The 13,270-nt window shown below is 50.0% G+C and overlaps 1 protein-coding gene across 4 annotated transcripts in view; it reads left to right on the forward strand.

Moving 5' to 3' along the window:
• Positions 1-4,231: 4,231 nt before the first annotated feature.
• SH3GLB2 (SH3 domain containing GRB2 like, endophilin B2) overlaps positions 4,232-13,270 on the forward strand; it is a 44,752-nt gene continuing 35,713 nt past the window's right edge. For all 4 annotated transcript variants that reach the window (XM_066580546.1, XM_066580547.1, XM_066580548.1 and 1 more), the window contains exon 1: positions 4,232-4,384. In XM_066580546.1, coding sequence (XP_066436643.1) covers positions 4,322-4,384 — 63 coding nt within the window. In that variant the 5' untranslated portion in view covers positions 4,232-4,321. The remainder of the gene's footprint in view (positions 4,385-13,270) is intronic.

Here is a 13,270-nt window from a genome sequence, read left to right on the forward strand (position 1 = left end):
CTCCTCAGTATATATACATAAAGGTGAGGTAGATTCTCCTCAGTATATACACATAGAGGTGAGGTAGATTCTTCTCAGTATATACACATAAAGGTGAGGTAGATTCTCCTCAGTGTATACACATAAAGGTGAGGTAGATTCTCCTTAGTATATACACATAGAGGGGAGGTAGATTCTCCTCAGTATATACACATAAAGGTGAGGTAGATTCTCCTCAGTATATACACATAGAGGTGAGGTAGATTCTTCTCAGTATATACACATAGAGGTGAGGTTGATTCTCCTCAGTATATACATATATAGGTGAGATAGATTCTCCTCAGTATATACACATAGAGGTGAGGTAGATTCTCCTCAGTATATACATGGAGGTGAGGTAGATTCTCCTCAGTATATACACATAGAGACGGGGCAGATTCTCCTCAGTATATACACATAGAGGTGAGGTAGATTCTCCTCCGTATATACACATAAAGGTGAGGTAGATTCTCCTCAGTATATACACATAGAGGTGAGGTAGATTCTCCTCAGTATATACACATAGAGGTGGGGTAGAGTCTCCTCAGTATATACACATAGAGGTGAGGTAGATTCTCCTCAGTATATACACATAGAGGTAAGGTAGATTCTTCTCAGTATATACACATAGAGGTGAGGTAGATTCTTCTCAGTATATACACATAGAGGTGAGGTAGATTCTCCTCAGTATATACACATAGAGGTGAGGTAGATTCTCCTCAGTATATACACATAGAGGCGAGGTAGATTCTCTTCAGTATATACACATAGAGGTGAGGTAGATTCTCTTTAGTATATACACAGAGAGTAGAGGTAGATTCTTCTCAGTATTTACACATAGAGGTGAGGTAGATTCTCCTCAGTATATACACATAGAGGTGAGGTAGATTCTCCTCAGTATATACACATAGAGGTGAGGTAGATTCTCCTCAGTATATACACATAGAGGTAAGGTAGATTCTTCTCAGTATATACACATAGAGGTGAGGTAGATTCTTCTCAGTATATACACATAGAGGTGAGGTAGATTCTCCTCAGTATATACACATAGAGGTGAGGTAGATTCTCCTCAGTATATACACATAGAGGTGAGGTAGATTCTCCTCAGTATATACACACAGAGGTGAGGTAGATTCTCCTCAGTATATACACATAGAGGTGAAGTAGATTCTCCTCAGTATATACACACAGAGGTGAGGTAGAGTCTCCTCAGTATATACACACAGAGGTGAGGTAGATTCTCCTCAGTATATACACACAGAGGTGAGGTAGAGTCTCCTCAGTATATACACATAGAGGTAAGGTAGATTCTTCTCAGTATATACACACAGAGGTGAGGTAGATTCTCCTCAGTATATACACACAGGGGTGAGGTAGAGTCTCCTCAGTATATACACACAGAGGTGAGGTAGATTCCCTTCAGTATATACACATAGAGGTGAGGTAGAGTCTCCTCAGTATATACACACAGAGGTGAGGTAGATTCTCCTCAGTATACACACACAGAGGTGAGGTAGAGTCTCCTCAGTATATACACACAGAGGTGAGGTAGATTCCCTTCAGTATATACACATAGAGGTGAGGTAGAGTCTCCTCAGTATATACACATAGAGGTAAGGTAGATTCTTCTCAGTATATACACATAGAGGTGAGGTAGATTCTCCTCAGTCCATACACATAGAGGTAAGGTAGATTCTCCTCAGTATATACACATAGAGGTGAGGTAGATTCTCCTCAGTATATACACATAGAGATGAGGTAGATTCTCCTCAGTATATACACATAGAGGTGAGGTAGATTCTCCTCAGTATATACACATAGAGGTGAGGTAGATTCTCCTCAGTATATACACATAGAGGTGAGGTAGATTTTCCCCAGTATATACACATAGAAGTGAGGTAGATTCTCCTCAGTATATACACACAGAGGTGAGGTAGATTCTCCTCAGTGTATACACATAAAGGTGAGGTAGATTCTCCTCAGTATATACACATAGAAGTGAGGTAGATTCTCCCCAGTATATACACATAGAAGTGAGGTAGATTCTCCTCAGTATATACGCATTTATTTCCATATGGTAATAGTGGGACTCCTTTGGCTCGAACAACATCTGATACCCTCCGTGGTAGACCGCCTACTATCATCTGATAATCGTGGATTGTGCGTCATTGTGCGTGGTAAGGCTCGTTCACAACAGCGTTTTGATTTCCGTTTTGAACTGATCCGTCAAACGGAAACCACATCTGGTAGACGCTCCATTAAAGAAAATACTAACAAAAAACGGACACTTTCTTTTACTTTGTTAATGTTTGCGTTTGTTTACGTCAGTTTTTTTCATTCTTTTGTATTTCTAACTTTCGGCGCTCACTCCAGCGGCCCCATTAAAGACATTGGACAATGCCATGCGAGCGCACACCTAAGGCCTAATGTCCACGGCGAAAATCAGGCCCGCCGCAGATTCTTAATGCAGAATCCCGCAGGGGGTCCCTCCTTTCCTGCGGACATGAGGCCTAAAAAGAAGATTTACTTACCTGTCCAGACGCTGGGGATCTTCCCTCCGTCGCGGACGGATCTTCTTTCTTCGGCCCAGCGGATGTGCTCGGCACACCAGCAGCGTGTCGCACGCATGGGCCGTGCACTCTTTTTTTCTTTGAACTCCTGCTCTTCCGCGCCAGAGAATAGGAAATTAGCTGTGGGAGCCGTCCCCGAGGGAGACCCGCGCTGAAATGGAGCATGCTGCTGGTGATTTCCCGCACACGCAATCCGCGCCTCAAGGGAAAATGACATTCGCGGGTGTCCAATGCATCCCTATGGGGGATGGATCACACATGCAGGACACCCCTTGCGGATCTGTCCCCGTGGACATGAGGCCTAAAGGCAGGGCATGCTGCGATTTGTTTAGCGCATCGCGACTTCCCTCATGTGTATGACCTCAACGCACAATTCTCACGCGAGAATCTCGCCCGTGTGAAGCCGGCCTTCTGCTGTACACACATAGGCGAGGGCGATAACGGTCCAAGCGGCTCAGCAATTTTGCGCTTATGAACACGTGATTTTCTATGTGAGTCTGATGCGTTTTGCAAGAATTACACATCGCACCGCGGATACGTGTTTTTTCACATAGTTCTTCATGTTTTGTGAAAATCGCACGTTGTCTCAATAGGAAAAATAAAAACTCATATCGAGCTCGTATGAAAACCGCATGTGCGTACGGGTGCGATTAGAGATGAGCGAGTATACTCGCTAAAGGCAATTGCTCGAGCGAGCATTGCCTTTAGCGAGTACCTGCCCGCTCGAGACTGAAGGTACGGGTGTCGGCAACGGGCAGGGAGCTGCGGGGGAGAGCGGGTGGAACGGAGGAGAGATCTCTCTCTCCCTCTCTCCCCCCCGCTCCCTCCTGCTGACTGCCGCTACTCACCGCTCCCCCGCGCCGACACCCGAACCTTCAGTCTCGAGCGGGCAGGTACTCGCTAAAGGCAATGCTCGCTCGAGCAATTACCTTTAGCGAGTATACTCGCTCATCTCTAGGTGCGATGCGATTCTTACTTTTTTTTTGGACCCATAGAAAATAACGGGTCATATCATCCCAAAAATAGGCCACGCTGCCATTTTTCACCTTCTTGCGACATTTCTGCGAGAGAAAAATCACTGTGGTGAACAAACACATTGAAATCATTGAGTTATTTTCACGTGCGCGTTCCGTCTGTAAACCTCGCATCACACCTCTCACACCGCGCCGACCCCACTGAAAACAATGGACGATGTGAGGCGTTCTGAGGGAACCCCAAAAGATAGGACATGCCATGATTTTTTCCCGCGCCGCGATGCAGGAAGAAAATTTTGCTGTACTTTTTGCGTCCGTGAGACACGATCATTTACGCGGCAAACAAAGACGCACAATTAAAATGGCTAATTGTTTCAGATGTGTTCATTTGTTCACTGGAATTACGCAGTTTTTCAAGCATCTCGCTCACATTTGCGCGACCTCCGTCGACTTCTATCGGGGCATTTTCTGCGCAAATACCCAAGAAAGAGTATATTCTGAACTGCATGTGCAAAATACGGAAAAGCGTATTGTGCGCGCAAATACAGGTGTGTAACGCCTAGCAGGATGGACTTGCTGCTGCCCAGCCACAGAAGTGAGCTCACCACCAGAAGTGTTTTGGGTGACGCTTCCCCTTTAACAGGCCGAGCAGTGGATGCCCGAGAGGATGAAAGGAGGAGGCTGTCTGGGATAGATTGAGCAGGCCTGGCGGGAGGACCCAGAGGAGCGGCGGCTGGGAGCGCAGGAGCTGCGGACACCATGGATTTCAATGTGAAGAAGCTGGCGTCTGACGCCGGGGTGTTCTTCACCAGGGCGGTGCAGGTAGGTGGCCGCAGGGGCTGCGGTGTGCGGGGGCTCCGTCCTGCGGCCCCCTCCCCCTGCAGCATCCTCTGACAGCTGATGCTTATCCCTCCATCTTTGCTGCATCTCCCATTAGACATGGCAACATCCACCTGCTGCTCCCCGCTGCGGCCGGAGCTGCTGCAGAACATCATCCTCAGGCACATTTTTAGATTTGCTCTTCTTTTTCTGCACCCCTCTGTGCTCAGCGGCGGACCGAGGACTTACCTGCCGGACCGAGGACTTACCTGCCGGCCGCCAATCTACGAGCCAAACGCAGATTGTGGGTGCCAAAAAATAAATAAAAATATTCTATTAACCCCCCCACACACCCATCCACCGCGGTTCCGCCTCACCCGCGCTGCGCCGTTACTCGGGAGGGCCCCCCCCCCCCATGCTGCTCCACCGCGCACCCTTGCTGTACAGCTGCCCCCATCCCCCGTACAGTTTAGGGCTCATTCACATTAGAGCCGCTGCTCTTCCTTGTGAAGCGTCTGTCGCTAATATTGGCTAGTCAGCCAGCCGGATGAAGTGGCTCCGCAGGCTGCACTATTCTGTCCTGTCAAATCTGGCAGACCGCCGGCTGGACACTGACTGCACCCCATACAGTGATTGGGGTCTGTGATGTGATCCGGCCGGGGGTGAGCGCTAGTTTGGACAAGTCCTTACACCGAGCCCCCCGCCCCGTAACTCCCGTCCAGTACTGTGTGGCTAGTAGACACGTCCAGTGGCCACCCCGCAGTGTAGTCCCATCCACCGGTGGCAGTGCCACCCCACCCCATCAGAAAAATCTGCTCCTGCCCCCCTTCCCCGTAATCCTCCTTGTGCCCCTCCCCTAACCCACCCTACACCCCCCAGTATATAATCCGGTGCCGCCCCACCCCATCAGTAGAATCTGCTCCCGCCCCCCTTCCCCGTAATCCTCCTTGTGCCCCTGCCCTAACCCACCCTACACCCCCCAGTATATAATCCGGTGCCGCCCCACCCCATCAGTAGAATCTGCTCCTGCCCCCCATAATCCTCCTTGTGCCCCTGCCCTAACCCACCCTACACCCCCCAGTATATAATCCGGTGCCGCCCCACCCCATCAGTAGAATCTGCTCCTGCCCCCCTTCCCCGTAATCCTCCTTGTGCCCCTCCCCCTGCTCTAACCCACCCTACACCCCCCAGTATATAATCCGGTGCCGCTCCAATCACTTCTAATGGGACCGCTGGAGATAGTGGAGCGTTCGGACTCCTTCCAGCGGTCCCATTGAATGCGCAACCGTCGCTTCATTCAATCTCCACATCCCAGTGGGGGCACGGGACCCTTGTTCTTGGATCGGTGGGGGTCCCAGTGGTGAGACCCTCACTCATCAGACTTTTATCATCTATTGTTTGCTTAGGTGATAAGTCAGTTGTGGTACAACCCCCATAACTTGTATAGGACCCCTACACTGCCTGGCTCTTGTACCACCCAGCATGCCATAATGTGGGGGGCTCCGCCTGGACAAACCGTTTACTGTCAGTGTTTGCTGGCCCTCAGACTCGTCTGCCCTGACCCCCATATGCAGAAGCCAGCCCAATGGAGGGTCCTGTGTTGGGCTAGTCGGACCTGATGAAGGTGTTTTGTCTATATCTACATATAGGGGGTCTTGTCATTTAACAGAAGCAGACAACGTTGACGGTCCCCATGATCTATCGCCTCCATGGGTTGCAGTAATCTACGGACATTTGTGCTCTACTAACCCCCTTTCTGTTAAAGGGTTTGTCCAATTGTAAGCCACTGATGGTCCATTCTAAGGAGAGGTCATCAATGGTAGATCAGCAGAGGTCTGACGTCCGACATCCTGACCGATCAGATGTTCACGAAGCTGGTGTGGTCATGTACTGGGCTGATTTCTGCAGGAAGCAGACAGCTCTGTTCCTACTGCAGTGGCCAGGCGTGGTATTGCAGGCAAAGTTCCCATTGATGTGAATAGTAACTTTGTAGTAACCAAGGCTGGCCACTGCAGTAAGAACGGAGCTGTCTGCTTCCTGCAGAAATTGGCTCTGTACACGGTAAACAGCTGATTAGCCGGGGTCCTTGGCAGCGGACCCCCAGTGATATACCATCAGTAGTTTAAAACTGGGCAACTCCTCTGTCTCCAAGTTATGGAAATCAGTGGGACTGTAATGCCCACAGAACCCTGTATGGATGCCATATTGCAACGCACCTAGTTAGCATGTTATTTGGGCCAGCTTCTAAAATCTGGCATTGGTTACAATGTAGTCTTGCATTGGTTACAATGTAGTCTGGCATTTTTGTTACCTCCAGGCCTTCTACAACTAGATGTTCGGAAGCCATGTACCAAGTCCTAATGCACTAAAAGCGTGGCGCTACTGAACCTGGCGGCTACAATAACGGCCCTGAATGCGTTTTTGCGTGTTATGCGTTTGGCAAGCGCTGGCCGTGTCGTGGTGGGCAGTGAAAGCAGACGGTGAACCTTGTGCGTTGGGATGTGAGCAGAGACCCATATATGAAGCTACCATTGTAAGGCCATATGGACACGGGCAAGTGTCCGAGAAACAACGGTGATGTGAGGGCGCGCCAAAGATGGGAGGTGCTGCGATTTGTGTACCGCATCATGATGTGATACGAGAAAATCGCTCATGAGTATCACCCCACTCAAAAGAATGGGGTTCATATTCGTGCGTCTCAATGCAGAAATCTCGCCTGTGTCAAGCCGGCCTAAGAGAGGGGAGGAGTCGGGGGAAGACCCTCCTACTCTGAAGGGGTGGGGGGGCACTATGGTGAAGGCTACTGTTGGGCCGGCATCCCGCCCTAGAACCTGGCATCGAATACAATGTACTTTCTGTTACCTCCAGGCCTTCTACAAGTAGATGTTGGGAAGCCAACAAATCATGATGCAACCAAAATGGATGCGGTGTCGGACTGGGGTGCCTCGGAGCCCACCAGTAAACTTAATTTTGGGGGTCCTCTGTACAGCTACATGCAGATATTACCGTGTCCGTTGCGTTCTGAATGGTAGATGCGTTTGTACCCTGCGCCGTTTGCACTAAAGCAAATGTGGTGGGCAACGAGGAGGGACCTCATGTGCAAGAAGGTGCTATCTGTAGCCTATTCCCAGCTGCCTTCTCAGGCTGTTTCTGTCCCGGGGTGCTTACTAGCCTGCTGCTTGGACTAGTGGCCCTCTTGGAAGGGCCCAGGGTTGGGGGATGGGGGGGTAGTGAGTGGCCAGCCAATGCATCCAGATGTAGTGAGTGCACCATGTCTGGAGGGCTGGGGGGCACTCATGGCTCGGGGTCCACCGATTCCTCTGTGGGCCAGTCCACACCTGCTTGGGGGCTAGAGAAATGGCCCTGAATAACTTCACGTCATGACTGAATGACGAAAGAGAATTCGTTTGCTTCTCATTCAGTTCATGCATACAGAAAACTGAACGATGGATCGGCCTGTGAAAACGGAGGCGGGTGGCCAGAACGATCCCCGGCCCGCACCGCCTCCATTCACTGAGCGATGACCGTTTCTATGTAGAAGCCCAAGAACGACCATCGCTGGGACGATTATCGGGTCTCTGCGTCAACAGGTTATCCCCTTTAAAGGGGCCCTTAAGCATTCAGCAACTGTTGACTGTACCAAGTGCCATCTCTCCTGGCAGAAGTAGTCACAGACCACTCCTGCTGGGCAGACAAAGTAAGCTGTGGCAGAACTGTGCCACGCAGCCCTTCTGTACTGGTATTTAAGCAGATACCAATGTGAGAAGCTAAGAGGAGGGGGGGGGGGGACTCTTACTTTGAAAGGGGGGTAGTGACACTGCTATAAAGAATTTTGCTATGACTACTGCAGTAGGAGTATTGCAGTGCATTTGTCCCGGCTTGCTATAAACTTTCTAGCCAATTCTTTATATCTTTTTTTTTTGGGGGGGGGATGCTTTTTGATGGCTCTCTAGACTTGCCGCAGTGCCCGGCTACGATGGGGTTAACACGGTGCCAGTCGCAGCTGTCTTGTGACAGTCACACTCCCTTGGGTTTCCATGTAATGACAATGCACTGCTCGGTGAGCTGTGGCCGCAGGTGAGCACAAACCTAGACATTTTGAGCCACCAGGCCGCTCTTTTTCGACCAGATCCGTCTTATCGCGATGGGAAGAAGCATCTTGAGAAGAAGGCTTGCGGCTTTGAAATATTAATCAGTCTTTGCTGACGAATAGTAGCAGCACCCTGGTTAACGAGGTGTTGATGGCATCATTAGAGTAATGTGGTTCTTCTGCTTATTGAAGCTGGTGCATCGGTCACGGTTTGCGAACTCGCGACGCACTTGGTGCTCATCCATAAGGACTACACCGATCACTTAGCAAGCTGTAGGGGATCCATGTTTTTGTTGCAGCGCTGTGGACATTGTACCCTTTCATGCACCATGTCTTTATATTATCTAGATGTGGCCTCAGTTAAAAGGATTGTCTAGTTGCAAACTATTAATGGACTTTCAATAGCAGATCCACCGCCCAGAATCCCTGACGGTCAACTGTCTTCTGGGATGGTGAGCTTGTGAACCAAGTTGACTTCTGCAGGAAGCAGACAGCTCCGTTCCCACCTCTGTGGTCAGGTTTGGAATTGCAGGCCAAATTGCCATTGAAATGAATAGAAACTTTGACTGCGATACCAAATGTGGCCACTGCAGTGGAAACAGAGCTGTCTGCTTCCTGCAGAAATCAGCCCAGTGCACCAACAGAAAACGACTGATCGGCGGAGGTCCTGAGCGACGGAGCCCCACCAATCTACAATTGATAGCCTATGCTGCAGATAGACCCTCAATATATTGCAGCTGGACAATCCCTTTAAATGAATGCCCAAGTAGCCTAATGCTACCATTCCGGATAAATCTCAATATCCTGGTAGCCAGTGCTCTAAGACGTTTTCTGTTGGCACCTAATGGCCGGTTGTATTTCATCGTCCGTTACGGCTGTAATGCCTTGACTGTCCAATGGTCCTACTGAACAGGACTTGTGGAACCCTATGGGACTCAAGTTCAGTCTTGTAGTACGATCGTCGAATTGGGTGTTTGGTAGAATTGGGAAGGTTTTCCAGTAGCCCTTCTATCCAAGCGTAACTTTAAAATTGCTGAACCCTAATGCAAAATCTGTAACGGACCCCAACTGTAAAGCTTCATTCATAGTAGTGGTCTCCTTGCATGGGGAAGAGAGACCTTTCGGGCCCCTAGGTTCGGGTGCAACCACATTCTCTGCACCCATTATACTGTAGTTACTCCTTACATGAGGTGTTCCTAATATCCATCATGGCCTCCATTACAGATACAAAAGTGGGAGATTTCTGTTCCAGAAAGCTGCTTCCCAGCCATATACCAGGCATCTAAGCCCCGCCGCTTTCAGAAATCTTACTTCTGCACTACCGAGCGACCAGTCTCTCCTGGGACTTGTATAGAAGACTTGTTGGTTGGTCTTTCTTTTGCCCCTTTTGTATTGAGATGGTCCTTATCAGAAGTGTGTGTGTGTGTGTGTGTGTGTGTGTGTGTGTGTCTCATTTTTTTCCCCCCCCCTTTAGCCATAACACTAAGTAGTCGGTATGTCTGTTTTTTAACGCCATTGAACATTGTGTCTATGCCACGGCTCACCAATAATTGATGTGCTTCGCGCTCCGTACGAAGCGTGGGATAATCTGTGGTGCCATCAGTGCTTTTAGTGAGTCACACGTCATGCAATTCTCTCTTTTTTTTTTTTTTTTTTAGAAGCTTAAACCTTGGAAAAATGCGGCTGGTATTTGTGTTATGGGTCATGGAAGGATTTATACGGAAGCGCCTAGCCTAGAGCTAAAGTGAGAACTGAGCCTTAAAGGGAGGGGGGAGAACTTGTACTTTTGGTGTTCGTCCTACTTTTCTCTGTGCTATAAAGTTTAAAACTTTCTAGAAAAAAGTGCTGAAGGGGTTAAAGAACCGTGTTACAAGATGAACGTGTTCCTGTCCGAACCATCTTCAGATCTCCAGTCCCAATGGTGTATCTGCTGTCGTACCGCCGGATCGGTGCCTATTTTGGATTCAGGGTTTCCTAAAAGGCTTTCTCTTTTTGCTGTTGTACAACGGTGCCATCTGCTGGCTAAAGCCAATGTGTGTGCCAGAGAGGCTCCGACACCAGAGTGGCTGGCAATGGACTGTAAGAATACCCTGTCGGACGTCTTCTGACATTAGAGCTGTACAAGCTTCAATGAGAATGTAGGAAGACATCAGACAGCGGATTGGAAAGTGTTAAATCTGTAGCAGGACATACGGTATATTTAACATCTTTGATTTGAGGTTTGTTAATTCCCCATTCGGTTACATTCCATATAATTCGAGTGCGTGAACCTCCTAAGAGTAAATTAACACGTGGCGGATCTCCACCGCGGGAGCCGCCATCTGGGAGCAGGAGCCGGCAGACGAATCTCCGCCGGCGAGTCGATCCGACAGATGGGCTGACCGCCGGCGAGTCGATCCGACAGATGGGCTGACCGCCGGCGAGTCGATCCGACAGATGGGCTGACCGCCGGCGAGTCGATCCGACAGATGGGCTGACCGCCGGCGAGTCGATCCGACAGATGGGCTGACCGCCGGCGAGTCGATCCGACAGATGGGCTGACCGCCGGCGAGTCGATCCGACAGATGGGCTGACCGCCGGCGAGCCGATCCGACAGATGGGCTGACCGCCGGCGAGCCGATCCGACAGATGGGCTGACCGCCGGCGAGCCGATCCGACAGATGGGCTGACCGCCGGCGAGCCGATCCGACAGATGGGCTGACCGCCGGCGAGCCGATCCGACAGATGGGCTGACCGCCGGCGAGCCGATCCGACAGATGGGCTGACCGCCGGCGAGCCGATCCGACAGATGGGCTGACCGCCGGCGAGCCGCGGCAATTCGCAGCATGCTGCCAATTGCCAGCCACGAGCGGAAAATCGCAATGATTCTCTGCTCATGGACACGAGGCTGGCGCTTTCCATAGCAACGCTATGGAAAGCTTCAGACGGCGTGATTCGCCGGCGAAATCAAGTCCGTGGACAGGGGGCCTTAAGGCCCATTTAGACAGAATGTTATCATTTAAAAGATGTCTTGTGAGCGATAATCGTTCTGTGCATTTACACGTCAAGATGATCGCTCAAACGTTGAGCGTTCACCTTGCGCTCCGAGCAGGGGATGCAGAAGACAAGCGGGGCCGCTTATATTCTGCATCGAGCTGTTCTCTGCTCGGAGCGCCTGGCTGTTGTACAGCTCAGTGCTCTGAGCGGGGTGTGGAGAAGACAGCTGGACCGCTGTGTTCAGGGAGTGGGATACAGCTGAAACAGTATCAGCTGTATCCCGCTGTGAATCCCTGATAAGGCTCATCGTTGTCTTTCAGCACGCTGAAAGACAGCGATGAGCGACTGCTTAACGAAAACTGCAGGATGTCAGTGCAGCTACACACAACGATTATATTGCTCAAAAGACGGCTTTTGAGTGATAATTGTCTAAATGGGCCTTAAGGCCGAATGTCCACCGCACACACGTATTCCATCTGCTGAATCTTGCAGAGAGATATAGCTGTGCCCGCACACACGGACAGAAAGACATTTTCTTACCTGTCCAGATTCAGCGCAGCTCTCCACTGTGCCGGACGGATCTTCTTTCTTCATGGCGGATGCGTCCAGACACGCTGGACGCATGCACAGTGCCTTTTTTTTGTTTGTTTTTTTTTAAATCTCCTGCTTTCCCATGGGTCCGCGGCCAGTCCACAGTGACAGCTGCGGGTGTGCCGCGGATTGGCCGGCTTCCATTGACTGCAGTGGAAGTTGTCCTGTGGGATCCGCAGAAAAACATAGCATGCTGCGATTTCTTCCCGCACGTGCCTTGAATACTCCACTTCCAGCAAACAAGCGCTGTGATTGGATTTAACGCCAACCAATTGGAGCCGGTGATCAATGAACCAATCACAGCCATTCAATGATGTCAGTGGCTGGCGCTCGATCATTCAGTGAATAACATCACTGAATGGCCGTGATTGGTTTATTGAGCGCCAGCTCTGATTGCCGCTGCTTTAGAATTCTCCCCGCTGTCCTCTCTCTGCCCGGCTTTAAAATCCCCCGCCGTTAGCGCTGTGGAAGGAAGCGCTGTGATTGGATCGAGCGCCGGCCAATCACAGCTGGCACTCGATCATTCACAGACAACCACAGCGCTGGCGGCGGGGAATGACAGAGCCGAGCAGAGGGGACAGTGGGGAGGATTCTAGCAGCTTGCTGCACCACCGTCGGGGACTCGGATGCCAGCTGGGAGGTGAGTATGGAAGTTTTTGTTTGTTGTGTTTTTTTTTTTAACCCTTCCCTCACTCGAGTATAAGCCAAGGGGGCTTTTTTAAGCACAAAAACATGTGGTGAAAAACTCGGCTTATACTCGAGTATATATGGTAAATATGGCACCAGGATGAACCTCAGTACATAAATACTCCAAAACCAAGCCTAGGACATAACTACAGCATGGAAACTAAACTCAGTACATAGATAAAAGAACTAAGCTCATAACCTATACAGGACCAGAACCAAGCTCAGTACATATAGTGCCAGAGCCAAGTCCATAACCTAAATACAGCCCAAGAACCATGCTCATAACATAAATACAGTACTGGAAACTAGAAACATTTAATCCCTTTTTAACACTGACTGGCTATCCTCAGGATAGGTAATCAGTAGTTGATTGGTGGGAATCCATCGCTTGAGACCCCTCCAGCGATCAGTAGATGTCAGCCTTCTGAGCCACTTGATTTCAATGGGAGCTATACCTTCTTTTACACTTCAGGCTCCGACTACAATGGGGATGGAGCAGTCAACAGCGGTCCTGCCGCATTGAGTGTGGGGCTGAGATCAGGCGA

Source organism: Eleutherodactylus coqui, chromosome 10 (genome assembly GCF_035609145.1).
Source record: "Eleutherodactylus coqui strain aEleCoq1 chromosome 10, aEleCoq1.hap1, whole genome shotgun sequence".
Lineage (NCBI taxonomy): Eukaryota > Metazoa > Chordata > Amphibia > Anura > Eleutherodactylidae > Eleutherodactylus > Eleutherodactylus coqui.